This window comes from Pristiophorus japonicus, chromosome 7, assembly GCF_044704955.1.
Source record: "Pristiophorus japonicus isolate sPriJap1 chromosome 7, sPriJap1.hap1, whole genome shotgun sequence".
Classification (NCBI taxonomy): Eukaryota; Metazoa; Chordata; class Chondrichthyes; family Pristiophoridae; genus Pristiophorus; species Pristiophorus japonicus.
Genome location: NC_091983.1, coordinates 204,902,386 through 204,919,695, shown reverse-complemented (window position 1 = coordinate 204,919,695; position 17,310 = coordinate 204,902,386). Strand labels below are relative to the sequence as shown.

The 17,310-nt window shown below is 47.5% G+C and overlaps 1 protein-coding gene across 1 annotated transcript in view; it reads right to left on the bottom strand.

Moving 5' to 3' along the window:
* Positions 1-16,605, bottom strand: part of plb1 (phospholipase B1) — a 326,472-nt gene extending 309,867 nt beyond the window's left edge. The window contains exons 1-2 of the mRNA XM_070884250.1: positions 16,545-16,605; positions 3,421-3,521 (exon numbers count right to left, since the gene is read on the bottom strand). Coding sequence (XP_070740351.1) covers positions 3,421-3,521; positions 16,545-16,605 — 162 coding nt within the window. The remainder of the gene's footprint in view (positions 1-3,420; positions 3,522-16,544) is intronic.
* Between the last annotated feature and the right edge of the window lie 705 nt (positions 16,606-17,310).

Below are 17,310 nucleotides of genomic sequence, written 5' to 3'. Positions count from 1 at the left end.
ACTGATCCAGAGTCGATAGACTGTTGGAAAATGATCACCAATGCATCCACTATTTCTAGGGCCACTTCCTTAAGTACTCTGAGATGCAGACTATCAGGCCTCGGGGATTTATCAGCCTTCAATCCCATTAATTTCCCTAACACAATTTCACACCTAATAAGGATATTCTTCATTTCCTCCTTCTCACTAGACCCTCGGTCCCCGAATATTTCCAGAAGGTTATTTGTGTCTTCCTTCGTGAAGACAGAACCAAAGTATTTGTTCAACTGGTCTGCCATTTCTTTGTTCCCCATTATAAATTCACCTGAATCTGACTGCAAGGGACCTACATTTGTCTTCACTAATCTTTTTCTCTTCACATATCTATAGAAGCTTTTGCAGTCAGTTTTTATGTTCCCAGCAAGCTTCCTCACATACTCTATTTCCCCCCTCCTAATTAAACCCTTTGTCCTCCTCTGCTGAATTCTAAATTTCTCCCAGTCCTCAGGTTTGCTGCTTTTTCTGGCCAATTTATATGCCTCTTCCTTGGATTTAACACTATCCTTAATTTCCCTTATTAGCCACGGTTGAGCCACCTTCCCTGTTTTATTTTTACTCCAGACAGGGATGTACAATTGTTGAAGTTCATCCATGTGATCTTTAAATGTTTGCCATTGCCTATCCGCCGTCAACCCTTTAAGTATCATTTGCCAATCTATTCTAGCCAATTCACGTTTCATACCATCGAAGTTACCTTTCTTTAAGTTCAGGACGCTAGTCTCTGAATTAACTGTGTCACTCTCCATCTTAATAAAGAGTTCTACCATATTATGGTCACTCTTCCCCAAGGGGCCTCGCATAACAAGATTGCTAATTAGTCCTTTCTCATTAGACATCACCCAGTCTAGGATGGCCAGCCCTCTAGTTGGTTCCTCGACATATTGGTCTAGAAAACCATCCCTAATACACTCCAGGAAATCCTCCTCCACCGTATTGCTACCAGTTTTGTGAGCCTAATTTATATGTAGATTAAAGCTGTACCCTTGTTGCAGGCATCCCTAATTTCTTGTTTGATGCTGTCCCCAACCTCACTGCTACTGTTTGGTGGTCTGTACACAACTCCCACTCACGTTTTCTTGCCCTTTGGTATTCCGCAGCTCCACCCATACAGATTCCACATCATCCAAGCTAATGTCCTTCCTTACTATTGCGTTAATTTCCTCTTTAACCAGCAACGCTACCCCACCTCCTTTTCCTTTCTGTCTATCCTTCCTGAATGTTGAATACCCCTGGGGACTATAAAGTGCTGACCAGTGAGTACAGTAGAATGACCAATGAGATACTGTAGAGTGACCAATGAGATACTGTCGAGTGACCAGTGAGATAGTGTAGAAAGGCCAGTTAGATTGTGTAGAATGAGCAGTGAGATAGTGTAGAGTGACCAATGAGATACAGTAGAGTGACCAGTGAGATAGTGTAGAGTGACCAGTGAAGTACAGTAATATGACCGATGAAATACCATGGAGTGATGGTGAGATACTGTCGAGTGACCAGTGAGTTAGTGTAGAGTGACCAATGATGTATGATATGGAGACCAGTGAGGTACTATAGAGTGAGTAGTAGGGTACTATGGTACGTGTTCCAGCTATGACTGAATGCTGCTTTCCATGGAGGAGCAGAGAAAATTAAAGAAAGACAAAAGTTTATAAATCATGGATTGAGACTGATCTTGATGTGATACATTCCATCCGAATGAACAAACAGTTTAGCATTACAGGTCAGGCCTGCAGTGGCGGGAGGAACGATGATCTATGGCAGAGTTTTCAAAACTGTAACATCTGGAGTTTCTCATCTGATGATCCAGACCATCCAAGCATTCTCCAGACACCGGGTTCTACAATGCAGTTGTACAACTTTCCTCAGTGTTTGAAAAAACACTGATCATAATCAGACAAAAGCAGAGCACCAGCTTGTCAGCCAACCTCCCTTTTACCTCCCAGTCAGGACATTTGAGTATGAGACTTATCCTTAAAGAAAGATTAATGTAAGTTAGTACTGATTGTGATACTGTTCAGAGCTAACTTTGGGTCAGCTTTGACAAGGTTTCCGCTGCAGCACAGACCAGGAAAGTCCCAGATTTCGATATCTAGCTGATCCTACCTGGGGCATTGGTGCAGCGTACGACAGTGGGTCGCACCACACCTGGTTAGAGAAGGTAACATTGCTTTGGCTTCCCACTTCCAATCACTGTACTGTGACACTTAACTGAAAACGGCCACAACAGGATTGGGTTCGGCTCGGAGATCCTCCGTAGTAAGGTGGCCTGTTGATACTCCTTGTATAAGCTCCTGTATATATAATGGCCGTTTGGGAAAGGTACTGAAGGACAGGCTCCTTGACCCGGACGTGTTCCTCAGCTACTTAAAGACAAATTGGGATGGGAGAAATTATCATTTGGATAATTGAAACTTCGCTCATCTCGAATGTCCAACCTCTATCTCTCCATCGCAATTCTATTATTGACACTATTAAGGTCCCTGTCTCCCTATCCTTTGAAGTTTCCTCCCTTTTTACTCCGAAGCTCCTGCTATGTCATAAGAACATAAGAACATAAGAATTAGGAACAGGAGTAGGCCATCTAGCCCCTCGAGCCTGCTCCGCCATTCAACAAGATCATGGCTGATCTGGCCGTGGACTCAGCTCCACTTACCCGCCCGCTCCCCATAACCCTTAATTCCCTTATTGGTTAAAAATCTATCTATCTGTGACTTGAATACATTCAATGAGCTAGCCTCAACTGCTTCCTTGGGCAGAGAATTCCACAGATTCACAACCCTCTGGGAGAAGAAATTCCTTCTCAACTCGGTTTTAAATTGGCTCCCCCGTATTTTGAGGCTGTGCCCCCTAGTTCTAGTCTCCCCGACCAGTGGAAACAACATCTCTGCCTCTATCTTGTCTATCCCTTTCATTATTTTAAATATTTCTATAAGATCACCCCTCATCCTTCTGAACTCCAACGAGTAAAGACCCAGTCTACTCAATCTATCATCATAAGGTAACCCCCTCATCTCCGGAATCAACCTAGTGAATCGTCTCTGTACCCCCTCCAAAGCCAGTATATCCTTCCTTAAGTAAGGTGACCAAAACTGCACGAGGTACTCCAGGTGCGGCCTCACCAATACCCTATACAGTTGCAGAAGGACCTCCCTGCTTTTGTACTCCATCCCTCTTGCAATGAAGGCCAACATTCCATTCGCCTTCCTGATTACCTGCTGCACCTGCAAACAGACTGTCCCGTCCTACACTCTCTTTCTCCCTCCTGTATCCTGACTGCGTTGAAATCAAGGCCACGGTACCATCGTCTTGATCTAACTCATGCTGTGGGTGTATCACCCATTTGTACACCTTTCTGGCTTACTCTCTCACTCCCCTCCCTCTCACTCCAGGCTGGATATCTGTGAGCTGCTGCTTGGGAGGGATGAAGTAGGCGATGGCATTTGCTGTGAAGCTCTGGGGGCCTGGCTCTTCTTCCTCTGGCTCGTCTGGAGGAGGAAAAGAGCAAGTAAGGTTGGAATCCTGGAGAGCAGAGTTCACATCACTACTTTCAGTTGAAGGAGCAGCACCAGGGCTTCACGGAATGACTCAGTGGCAGCCAATGTGACAAGCGATAGAATAAGAAGGAAGAGGAGCGAAGCCGGTTTTTCCAAATTTGCAGAATCCTGGCGGGAGGTCAGCGAGCCGGACATTGCGTCTGGCCGACCGGGTCGTCGAGGACCCCGGTGGATTTTCCCAGCTCAGGCTTGTTATAATAATCTCTTTCGGCCCCTGGCAGGATGGGGTGTGGAACATGAGAACTGCAAGCCTCAGTTCTCAGCTACCTGCAGCATGGGAGTTGGACCAGCTGCCTCCGGGGCACGTGAAGAAGAAGGTCATTTATTTATGAGGGGTTTTGACAGAGTAAATAAGGAGAAACCTGCTTCCCCTGGCAGGAGGGTCGGTACCAGAGGACATAGATTGAAGATAATTGGTGAAAGAAGCAAAGGGGAGACGAGGAGAATTATTTTAACGCAGCGAGTTGTTATGATCTGGAATGCATTGACTGAAAGGATGGTGGATGCAGATTCCGCCACCCCTTTTTTTTATGATTCTTAAGTGAGTGCAGGAGGATGTTTCCCCTGGCTGGGGAGTCTAGAACCAGGGGTCACAGTCTCAAGATAAGGGGTCGGTCATTTAGGACTGAGATGAGGAGATATTTCTTCACTCAGATCGTGTTGAATCTTTGGAATTCTCCACCCCAGATGCTCAGTCATTGAGTATATTCAGGGCAGGGATCGATAGATTTTTGGATATTAAGAGAACCAAGGATATGGGGATGGTACAGGAAGATGTTGAGGTAGATGATCAACCATGATCTTATTGAATGACGGAGCAGGTTTGAAGGATCGCATGGCCTACTCCTGCTCCTATTTCTATGTTCTTATATTCTAGGATTACCTAAATTTGTGGTCCTACTTTCATGCTCCAGATCTACGTTTGTGATAGCATTTACTACCTTAAATCAGACAAGCTTTTAAGTCAGCCATAAAGCACTAACCATGTTCCATTTCCATTATACTCAATTATAAAGTTGCCGATTGCAGCAAGTTAAGCTCTCCATGTATTTCAACAACAACTTACATTTATATAACGCCATTAACATAGTAAAACGTCCCAAGGTGCTTCACGGGAGCATAAATGAGATAAAGTAATTGACACCGAGCCATAGAAGGAGACATTAGTACAGGTGACCAAAAGCTTGTTCAAAGAAGTAGGTTTTAAGGAGCGTCTTAAAGGAGGAGAGAGAGGTAGAGAAGTGGAACGATTAGGGAGGCAATTTCAGAGTTTAGGGCCTAGAAGGCTGAAGGCACAGTCACTAATTTCAGGAAGACACAGGTGTTGGCTGCTCCAATAAATAAGCTTTTTCAATAAACACTACAAATCGATGGAGTGTTGACTATGATTAATTAATATTGATATTGTTTGATGAATTTATCCCGTTATTGTTTGAGAGTATTCAGTTTCTCGCCTCTCAGGTCTCTTTCCCTTCTCCTGGCTCTGAATCCTCATTAACTGGTTTCATCTCCCTGACGCTCCCAGAAAGGCTTCCTTTCCTTTGAGGACGCACTTCATCTCCAGATGCCCATTTATCTCACACCTCATGCAGGAGTTATCTTCCTCAGCTGGATGATGCAGTGGGTTGTTGGATCCAGTCATTCAATGGGTAAGGGAGTTAGGTGTTGTGCTTTATCAGGAGATTGAAAGGTGCAACGAGTTCGCAAACTGGATTAGAGTTGTTGGAAATAACAACCCTCTGTCTGGTCCAAAGCCAACTTTGTTCACAAGATAACCCAGATTGATATTGTTATATATGTGGATTTGTATTTAATCTGTACAGCCACCAGAGGGCTCATCCCCTGGAGTCCCAAGTGATCCCATAATCCCTTGGGAGCACAGGTATTTAAGGAGGCTTCACAGGTTGGAGAGGCACTCCAGAGACCTGCAATAACAGACTAAAGTCACACTTTACTTTGAGCTCACAGTGTTCAGTCTGACTCTTTCTCTTTACACAACAACTGGCGACGAGATACAGAGAGTGAACCCAAAGATGCAGAGAACAGTGGGCATCCTGGAGAAATTTTCGGAAGGAGATGATTGGGGAACTTTTGTGGAGTGACTCGACCAATACTTCGTGGCCAACGAGTTAGATGGGGAAGAGAGCGCTGCCAAACGAAGGGCGAGCCTCCTCACTGTCTGTGGGGCACCAATGTATGGCCTCATGAAGAATCTGCTCACTCCAGCGAAACCAACGGAGAAATCGTATGACAATTAGTGCACACTGGTCCGAGAGCATTTGAACCCGAAGGAAAGCATTCTGATGGCGAGGTACCGGTTCTACACCTACAAAAGGTCTGAAGGCCAGGAAGTGGCGAGTTATGTCGCCGAGCTAAGACGCCTTGCAGGACATTGCGAATTTGAAGGATATTTGGAGCACATGCTCAGAGACTTTATCGTACTTGGCATTGGCCACGAAACCATACTTCACAAACTTGTGAAGACCCCAACCTTGAGTAAGGCCATAGCGATAGCCCAGGCGTTCATTGCCATCAGTGACAATACGAAGCAAATCTCTCAGCACACAATTGCTGCTACAAGTACTGTGAACAATTGTTTTCGAATCATATCGTACAGGGCAGGTCACACATACCTGCAGCTGCACGTCTGCAGATGACTCAGAGTCTACCATCAAGGGTGATGAATGCAAGGTCATTAACAGCTTGTTGGTGCTGCGAGGGTGATCATCGTTTCCATTCATGCTGATTCAAAGAGTACGTCTGCAAGGGCTGTGGAACAATGGGACACCTCCGACAAGTGTGCAGGCAAGCTGCAAAGCCTGTTAAACCTGCAAACCATCATGTTGCAGAGGAGGACAGATCCACAGAGGATCACGATGAACCAGAGCCTCAGATAGAGGAGGCAGAGGTACATGGGGTGCACACATTCACCACGAATTGTCCCCCGATAATGCTGAATGTTGAACTCCCGATGTCAAAGGAGCTGGACACGGGCACGAGCCAGTCCATCATGGGCAAAAAGACTTTCGAAAGGTTGTGGTGCAACAAGGCCTCAAGGCCAGTCTTAACTCCAGTTCGCACGAAACTAAGAACTTACACAAAAGAACTGATTCCTGTAATCGGCAATGCTACCATAAAAGTCTCCTACGATGGAGCGGTGCACAAGCTACCACTCTGGATGGTACTGGGCGATGGTCCCACGCTGCTCGGCAGGAGCTGGCTGGGAAAGATATGCTGGAACTGGGACGACGTCCGAACGCTATCGCCCGCTGACGACACTTCGTGTGCCCAGGTCTTAAACAAATTTCCTTCGCTGTTCAAGCCAGGCATCTGGAAATTTCAAGGAGAAAAAGTGCAGATCCACCTAATTCCAGGGGCGCGACCCATTTATCACAAGGCGAGAGCAGTACCATACATGATGGGAGAAAGGGTAGAGATCAAGCTAGACTGGCTGCAAAGAGAAGGCATCATTTCACCGATTGAGTTCAGCGAGTGGGCCAGCCCTATTGTCCCAGTCCTCAAGGGAGACAACACCGTCAGAATCTGTGGCGATTACAAAGTAACTATCAATCGTTTATCCCTGCAGGACCAATACCCACTACCAAAGGCCGACGACCTCTTTGCAACACTGGCAGGAGGAAAGACATTCACGAAGCTAGATCTGACTTCAGCCTACATGACGCAGGAACTGGAGGAATCATCAAAGGCCCTCACCTGCATCAATACGCACAAAGGTCTTTTTGTTTATAACAGATGCCTGTTTGGAATCCGATCAGCGGCGGCGATATTCCAGAGAAACATGGAAAGTTTACTGAAGTCGGTCCCGCACACTGTGGTCTTCCAGGACGACATCTTGGTCACAGGTCGGAACACAGTCGAGCACCTGCAGAATCTGGAGGAGGCTCTTAGTCGACTCAACCGTGTGGGGCTCAGGTTAAAACGCTCGAAGTGCATTTTCCTGGTGCCTAAAGTGGAGTTCTTAGGAAGGAGGATTGCGGCGGACGGCATCAGGCCCACCAACGCGAAGACAGAGGCAATCGAGAACGCACCGAGGCCACAGAACGTGATGGAGCTACGGTCGTTTCTGAGACTCTTGAACTACTTTGGTAACTTCTTACCGAGTCTCAGCACACTGCTAGAACCACGACATGTCTTACTACAAAAAGGGGGCGAATGGGGTTTGGGGCAAAAGCCAAGAAAATGCCTTTGTAAAAGCGAGAAAATTGTTATGCTCAAACAAATTGCTTGTGTTGTATGATCCATAGAAGCGTTTGGTACTAGCATGTGATGCATCGTCATATGTCGGGTGTGCATTGCAACAAGCTAATGATTTCGGGAAACTGCAAATGGTTGCTTAAGCATCCAGGAGTCTGACTAAAGCTGAGAGAGCCTACAGCATGATTGAGAAAGAAGCGTTAGCGTGTGTCAATGGGGTAAAGAAAATGCATCAATACCTGTTTGGGCTAAAATTTGAATTGGAAACTGACCATAAGCCACTTATATCCCTGTTCTCCGAGAATAAAGGGATAAATACCACGCATCGGCCTGCATCCAGAGATGGGCGCTCACGTTGTCTGCATACAACTACACCATCCGCCACAGGCCAGGCACAGAAAACTGCGCCGATGCTCTCAGTAGGCTGCCATTGCCCACCACGGGAGTGGAAATGGTGTAGCCCACAGATCTTGCCATGGTTATGGAAGCTGTCACGTATTCAACCAGCATTGTAACCCATGTATAAACTGACCTAAGTTGTACACCGTGAGAACACTGACCACTAGGTGGGAGACACTTCTAACCTCGACCTTCAGGTATAAAAGGGGAAGCTCCACCCACCTTCATTACTTGCGTGCTAAGGAATAAAGGACAGGTCACAGACTGACCTTCTCTCAAGCATGGGCCTCGTATGCATTTATACTGTGCAGTAAGGACGTATCAATGGCGACAAGAAACTGGGATTTAAACCACGCGAGCATGGCCACTAGCAGAACAGACGAGAGGTACTGTGTTAAGGAATGGTTGGGACAGAGATTCAACATTGTTAAAGCAGCACACAGTTCTCCAGGCAGACAAGGGCAGTCAGGCATGCCCCAACATATAGTCGAACCCAGAGGGGGAGTTCGACAGAGACAATGGCAAGCTGAACAGCGATTCACGCCATTGCAAGGGACAATGCGGCCAGTAATGGGGCCATCAACACCTGTTAATGGTGCACTCAAGGACAATAACAGGGGCAGTCAGGGACGATCGACTGGCAAGGGACCTTTTGTTTCAAACCGGAACTCATGCTAGAGGCGTTGAGACATACATTCAGCCGGAGTTTGCAGAGGTGAGCAAATTACCTGCAGAAATTGCAGAAATGGACACTGGGGGAAATCGCTGGAAGCTGAAGTTCAGCGAGTTCATGTGGAGCACGTATACAGTTCATACACCAGGACACCACCGATAATGATGAAAGTGCTCCTCAATGGCATCCCAGTATCAATGGAGTTAGACACGGGTGCCAGCCAGTCCCTGATGGGTATCAAACAGTTCAAAAAGTTGTGGGCATCCAAGGCCAGAAGGCCAAAATTATCGCCGATTGATGCACAGCTACGGACTTACACAAAGCAGATCATTCCGGTGCTAGGCAGCGCCATGGTAGTCGTGACCCACAAAGATTCGGAGAACAGGTTGCCAATCTGGATTGTCACAGGGGACGGTCCCACACTACTGGGGAGGAGTTGGCTTGCTGTCATGAACTGGAAATGGGGCGATGTCAATGCAATTTCCTCTGTGGAGCGAGTATCATGCTCACAGGTCCTGGACAAATTTGACTCATTATTTCAACCCGGCATTGGCACTTTCATGGGGGCCAAGGTAGTGATTCACATAAACCCGGACGCCAGACCAGTACACCACAAGGCCAGAGCGGTGCCGTACGTGATGCGGGAAAAGATAGAAGGCGAATTGGACCGCCTGTTGAGGGAAGGCATCATCTCGCCAGTCGAATTCAGTGACTGGGCGAGCCTGATTGTGCCGGTGCTCAAGGCGGATGGGTCGGTCAGGATATGTGGCGATTACAAGGCCACCATCAATCGGGTGTCACTCCAAGACCAGTACCCGCTGCAGAGAGCGGAGGACCTCTTTGCGACGCTATCCAGTGGCAAACTTTTTTCAAAATTGGACCTGACCTCAGCTTACATGACCCAGGAGCTGGCGAGTGAGTCGAAGAAGCTGACCACCATCACGACACACAAAGGGTTGTTTGAGTACAACAGATGTCCGTTTGGGATTCGCTCGGCCGCCGCGATCTTCCAACGAAATATGGAAAGCCTCCTCAAGTCGATTCCAGGGACGGTGGTTTTTCAGGACGACATCCTCATTACGGGTTATGATACTGAAGAACACCTCCACAACCTGGAGGAGGTGCTGCGCAGACTGGACCGGGTAGGTCTGCGACTGAAAAAGGCGAAGTGCGTCTTCCTAGCTCCAAAGGGAGAATTCCTGGGGATGAGGGTAGCAGCAGACGGTATCAGCCCTACTGCATCCAAGACGGAAGCGATCCAGAGAGCACCCAGACCCCGTAACACGACGGAGCTGCGTTCGTTCCTGGGGCTCCTGAACTATTTCTTCCCAAATTGAGCACGCTGCTAGAGCTGCTACACGTGCTCCTACGCAAAGGTCGCAAATGGGTCTGGGGGGGACAGCCAGGAAAGGGCTTTTAATAGAGCACGCAATTTGTTATGTTCCAACAATCTGTTAACGCTATATGACCCATGTAAGAAACTTGTGTTAACGTGCGATGCGTCGTCCTATGGTGTCGGGTGTGTGTTGCAGCATGTCAATGCCAAAGGTCAGTTACAGCTGGTAGCTTATGCCTCCAGGAGTCTGTCCCAGGCAGAAAGGGGCTACGGGATGGTAGAAAAGGAGGCGCTCGCATGTGTATATGCGGTAAAGAAAATGCACCAGTACCTGTTTGGCAGGAAATTTGAGCTGGAGACAGATCACAAACCCCTAACGTCCCTTTTGGCCGACAACAAGGCCATAAATGCAAACGCATCAGCCCGCATACAGAGGTGGGCACTCACGTTAGCTGCCTATGACTACACAATTCGGCACAGACCGGGCACCGAAAACTGCGCCGCTGCACTCAGCAGGCTCCCACTAGCCACCACTGAGGGGGCTACCGAGCATGGTGCTGAGATGGTCATGGCTGTTGAAGCTTTTGGAAGCGAAGGCTCACCCGTGACAGCCTGTCAGATTAAAGTCTGGATAAACAGAGACCCGCTATTGTCTCCAGTCAAGAAATGTGTCCTGAATGGGGACTGGGCAGCCACGTACAGGGCATGCCCTGAGAAATTTAAACCATTTCACAGGCGCAAGGATGAACTCTCGATTCAGGCCGATTGCCTACTGTGGGGAAACTGCGTAGTCATGCCCCAGATGGGCAGAGAGGTGTTCATCAGAGAACTCCACAATGAGCACCCGGGCATTGTCACGATGAAGGCAATTGCCAGGTCACACGTTTGGTGGCCAGGGATAGACGCAGATGTGGAACTTTGTGTTCGCAGGTGCAACACATGTGCCCAGCTGGGCCATGCGCCCAGGGAAGCCCCCCTTAGCCCCTGGCCATGGCCCGCCAAGCCTTGGTCACGCATCCATGTGGACTACGCAGGTCCTTTCATGGGGAAAATGTTTTTGGTTGTAGTAGACGCTTACTCCAAATGGATCGAGTGTGACATTTTAAATTCAAGCATATCCTCTGCCACGGTAGAAAGTCTACGGGCAATGTTCGCCACCCACGGTCTACCGGACATCTTGGTCAGCGACAATGGCCCGTGCTTCACAAGCACTGAATTCCAGAATTCATGGCAGGCAATGGAATTAACCATGTTAGAATGGCACCGTTCAAGCCGGCCTCAAACGGCCAGGCAGAACGAGCAGTGCAGATAATCAAACAGGGGATGCTCAGATTCCAAGGGGGTTCCCTACAAACCCGCTTATCACGCCTCCTGTTGGCCTATAGATCCCGACCACACTCGCTCACAGGGGTTCCACCCGCAGAGCTACTAATGAAAAGGACGCTCAAATCCCGATTATCCCTTATATACCCCACCATGAAAGAAATTGTCGAGAGCAGGCACCAGCCACAATATGACTACCATGACAGGAATGCGATGGCACGATGTATTGATGTAAATGATCCTGTTTTTGTCCTCAACTACGCTGCAGGGCCCAAATGGCTCGCAGGCACTGTGGTTGCCAAAGAGGGAAATAGGATCCTGGTAGTTAAACTTACCAATGGACAAATCTGCCGCAAACATGTGGATCAAACAAAAAGGAGGTTCAGCAACCCCATAGAAGAAGCAGAGGAAGAACACGATATAGAGTTCACTCCACCACAGGTGACCGAACACCGGAACCAAAGGGAGGAGAGCCCAGTCACTGTGGGCAGTCCAGACAGGCCTGAGGCACTGCAAACAGCAGACACTCAGGCCAGCGCCCAACAACCGGAGCTCCAACTCAGGCGCTCTACAAGGGAGCGTAAACCACCAGAGAGACTCAACCTGTGATCCCAATAAGACTTTGCGGGGGGAGGTGATGTCATGTATTCAACCAGCATTGTAACCCATGTATAAACTGACCTAAGTTGTACACCGTGAGAACACTGACCACTAGGTGGGAGACACTCCTAACCTGGACCTTCAGGTATAAAAGGGGAAGCTCCACTCACCTTCATCACTTGAGTGCTAAGGAATAAAGGACAGGTCACAGACTGACCTTCTCTCAAACATGGGCCTCGTGTGCATTTATACTGTGTAGTATGGACGTATCAGAAGCATTGAGAGTGAGCAATCACCCGTCACTGCCCGGCAGATCAAAACATGGACAAGCCAGGACCCCTTATTATCTCTAGTCAAAAGCTGTGTGCTTTACGGGAGCTGGTCCAGTGTCCCAGTGGAAATTCAGGAAGAGATAAAGTCGTTCCAGTGGCACAAAGATGAAATGTCTATACAGGCAGACTGCCTTCTGTGGGGCAATCGAGTAGTGGTCCCCAAGAAGGGCAGAGACACCTTCATCAATGACCTCCCAATGTACCCACCCAGGCATCGTAATGATGAAAGCCAGATCCCACATGTGGTGGCCCGGTTTCGATGCGGACTTAGAGTCCTGCGTTCACATATGTAATACATGCTCGCAGTTAAGCAATGTACCCAGGGAGGTGCCGCTAAGTTTATGGTCTTGGCCCTCTAAACCATGGTCTAGAGTACACGTCGACTATGAAAAGAGCACTTAAGACAAGGCTCTCGTTAGTTCACCCTGATCTACATGAACAGGTAGAGAACAGGCGGCTTCAACAAAGTGCATACCATGTCAGCGCAAATGTGTCACGCGAGATTGAAATCAATGATACTGTATTTGTATTAAATTATGGACAAGGTCCCAAGTGGCTTCCTGGCACTGTCGTGGCCAAAGAGCAGGGTGTTTCGGGTCAAACTTTCAAATGGACTCATTCACCGGAAACACTTGGACCAAATCAAACTCAGATTCACGGACTATCCTGAGCAACCCACCTTGGACCCTACCTTTTTTGATCCCCCAACATATACACCAGTGGCAACCGGCACCACGGTTGACCACGAAGCAGAACCCATCATCCACAGCAGCCCTGCAGGACCCAACACACCAGGCAACCCAGCAAGGCCAGCTGCACAGCAGCCCAGCGAGGGCCCAACAAATGATTCAACAACACCAGCTTTCACACCATGACGATCAACCAGGGCAAGAAGGGCCCCAGATCGACTCACATTGTAAATAGTTACACTATTTACTTTGAGGGAGAGTGTTGTTATATATGTGGACTTGTATTTAATCTGTACAGCCACCAGAGGGCTCATCCCCTGGAGTCCCAAGGGATCCCATAATCCCTTGGGAGCAAAGGTATTTAAGGAGGATTCACAGGTTGGAGAAGCACTAGGGACCTGCAATAAAAGACTACGGTCACACTTTACTTTGAGCTCACAGTGTTCAGTCTGACTCTTTCTCCATACACAACAGATATTGATCCGTGATATTTCCTCCCATTATTGACGTACATGATAGCTCGAATGAGATTGGGTGGTCTGCCACCCAGAGCGTCCCAGGGGGACAGAAGGGAGGAGAACATCAGTGCCCTACCAGTGCTGTGGTTTCATCCTCATTCAGCAAGTAAACAAAAGCTACAGACTCTACGTGTACAGAAAGTGTCCTGTCAGTTAGAGGAGATCGCTGTGAGGCACGTTAGTGCAACTGTCAGTCACGTAGTTTTCTCTTCTTCCTCTCAGCATGCATCATAGTACCTGCAGTCGGCAGGCCTCCTCCGAGCCTCTGGCAGGCTGCATGTATAAATAGCTCGAAATAACACTGAACATGAGGTGCTGGAAATAAATGTTCATATGCTACATATCCTTCTATAAGAGGACATGTTCAGTTTTACGTACTGTTCTTACTTTTGTACATTTAGTTCTCAGGATGTGGCTGTCGTTGGCAAGGCTACATAGTTCGTATGTCAGACACGAGACTCCCAAAGCCGCTCTATGCGGCGCTCCTTCACGGCAAACGAGCCAAAGGTGGGCAGGGAAATGTTACAAGGACACCCTCAAAGTTTCCCTGATAAAGTGCGACATCCCCACTGACACTTGGGAGTCCCTGGCCGAAGACCACCCTAAGTGGAGGAAGTGCATCTGGGAGGGCGCTGAGCACCTCGAGTCTCAACGCCGAGAGCATGCAGAAATCAAGCGCAGGCAGCGGAAAAAGCGTGTGGCAAATCTGTCCCATCCTCCCTTACCCTCAACGAGTATCTGTCCCACCTGTGACAGAATCTGGACTGTTCAGCCACCAAAGAACTCACATCAGGAGTGGAAGCAAGTCTTCCTCGATCCCGAGGGACTGCCTATGTTGACGATGAGCGGGCTTTCTCCTTGAACTGCAGAGGTCATTTTGTTAATGGTGCTCCCACGATGGTGGTGGTTAGCAAAGAATTCCAGGATTTGGGCCCAGCGATGATGAAGGAAAGGGCGATATATGTCCAAGTCAGGATGGTGTGTGGCTTAGAGGGGAATGTGGAAATGGTGGTGATCCCATGATCTTGCTGCTCTGAGGGCTGGAAGATGCTGTCAAAGTCAGCTTGGTGAGTTCCAGCAGTGCATCCTGTCGATACTACACACTATAGCCACAGTGCGCCGATGTGAACAGAGTGGATCCAAAGCAAAATACTGCAGATGCTGGAATCTGAAATAAAAACAGAGAATGCTGGAAATCTCAGCAGGTCAGGCAGCATCTGTGGAGAGAAACAGAGTTCACATTTCAGGTCGATGACCCTTCGTCGGGTGGATATTGAGTCCAGTAGCAGAGGTGTTGATCAAGCAGGCTGTTATGTCCTGGATAGTGTTGAGCTTTCTGAGTGTTGTCACACTGCACTCATCCAGGAGAGTGGTGAGTATTCTATCACTTTTGAGTTAAGCTGTGGAGATGGTGGAGAGACTTGGAGGGGTCAGAAGGTGAGACATTCTTTGCAGAGTATCCAGCCTCTGTCTATACTCTATGTACAAAATCCCTCACTATTTTGAGCTTATGTGTTTTATACATGTAGACATGTCACATAATGTATTTGTAACCTATTTTTCTCCTCCAGTTTTCTTCACTTCTCCTTTAAAGCTGAAGACTGATGCTGGGTTGTGGATCTATGCACACTAGTGGCCTCAGGCGGATGTGATGAAAATCTCCTCTCCCTGCTGGCTGTAATGGCATAACTATCAAATACAAAACTGAGTAGAATTCATCACCAACAGCTATTCAATTGGAAGTCTTAGCCAAGGAAGGTTGCTCTAGGAAGTAGCAATGCCATGCTGATGAACTAGTGGGATGTTATCTTCAGGTTGGGGACTGAGGGTAAAATGGAAAGAGCTTTACCCTGGGCGTAGCCTGTGTTGTATCTGACCTGGGAATATTTGCTGATGACCACTCATGCAAAAAGTGGAAAATGTTCCCTCACACTGGCAGACCCAGAAATACTAAAGGCAATTCTTTTTGACAGTAATGCAGCCACAAATAGGTAGATTACTCATCCATCCTATTCCTTAAGTTTTGAAGAATTTGCAAATAATGATGGATGCAATCGCCAGTCCAGGCATAATAAGTCCAGTCTGACAACACGGACTGACAACTACTGCAACCTTTCTTGCCATATTTTTGTTTAAGCAGCAGGTGACTGGATGGCTCACTGAGTTAAGCTTGGCGCTCTTTCACTTCTGGGGCCTGGATCCAAATCCAGCGTGGCTGTTTTGGTAACAATGTCTATCTACTAATATAGGGATCTCCATATAATGGAAACAGCTATTTAAAATTAAGGTACATAGGAATTAGATGAGCCTTGTAATACGGTTGACACTGCTGACAATTCCGACCAATACGAAGTGCGCACGGTCCCACCAAGGCCTTGCAAAAGCCGGTTTTCGTGGTGAGATGCGCATGCGCCAATAAACGGCATTTCCGATCTGTCAAAGATTTCTCTGTACAGATCCTCCACATTTCCGGGAGAAGGACATCCGCGCGGGAGAGATTGGGCTATTTGCCCAACTCATGCCCAGCTAATGTCCTTCAAACTTTTAGGTCTCGTAAAAGCAGGCGCATAGCTTACTTTTGTCAGCGTAAGAGTTTTAAAACATATAAAAATTAAATGTAATCATACATTTTTATGTTAAAACCCTGTCCATTAAGGTAAGTTTATTTTTAACTCTATTAAATAAAATTCCCAAAAATATTTTTGTTTCTAAAACATTTAATTACATTTAATTTCAATTAATTTTAAATACGTGAGGTGTTTTTTTTTATTATGCAGTTGTTTTATTTCTTTTTTAGGAGGGTTTTCTCATTGATAGTAATGGGATTTTGCACAAACGGAGATCCCATTTTTATCAATGAGAATACTACCTAGTGATTGGTGGTCCAGGTCCACGTGACTCCAGCATTTCCGTATGTACAGGGAAGTCATCTTTCCGTACTCTGCGGATCGAAGGAAGGCCTCTGACCAGAATCGAAGGTGCCTCCATGACCACCAGGTACTTTCGCAAAAAATCTTTGGGTCGGGGGCGTTCATCCGAAGGAAGCCTCCGACCACAATTTTCCCCCCATTATGTTAATAAGCAGGAGTTTTTGCTCAATTACCTTGTGGGGTCAGGAAAAAAATGATAGAATTTCAGCTTCTTATAAGTCTCATCTATTAAAGGACTTGCATTTATATAGCGCCTTTCATGACCACAGGTCATCCCAATACGCTTTACAGTCTATGAAGTACTTTTGAAGCGTAGTCACTGTTGTAATGGAAAAATGCAGGGAGCAGCGCCAGCCCTTATACATGGCCTTTTTCAATCTTACAAAGGCCTTTGACACTGTCAACCATGGGGGCTTATGGAGCGTCCTCCTCCATTTTGGATGCCCCCAAAAGTTTGTCATCATCCTTCGCCTGCTCCACGACGACATGCAGGCCGTGATCCTTACCAACGGATCCATTACAGACCTAATTTATGTCTGGACCGGGGTCAAACAGGGCTGCGTCATCGCTCCAACTCTCTTCTCAATCTTCCTCGCCGCCATGCTCCACCTCACAGTCAACAAGCTCCCCGCTTGAGTAGAACTAAACTACAAAACTAGCGGGAAGCTGTTTAACCTATGCCGCCTCCAGGCCAGGTCCAAGATC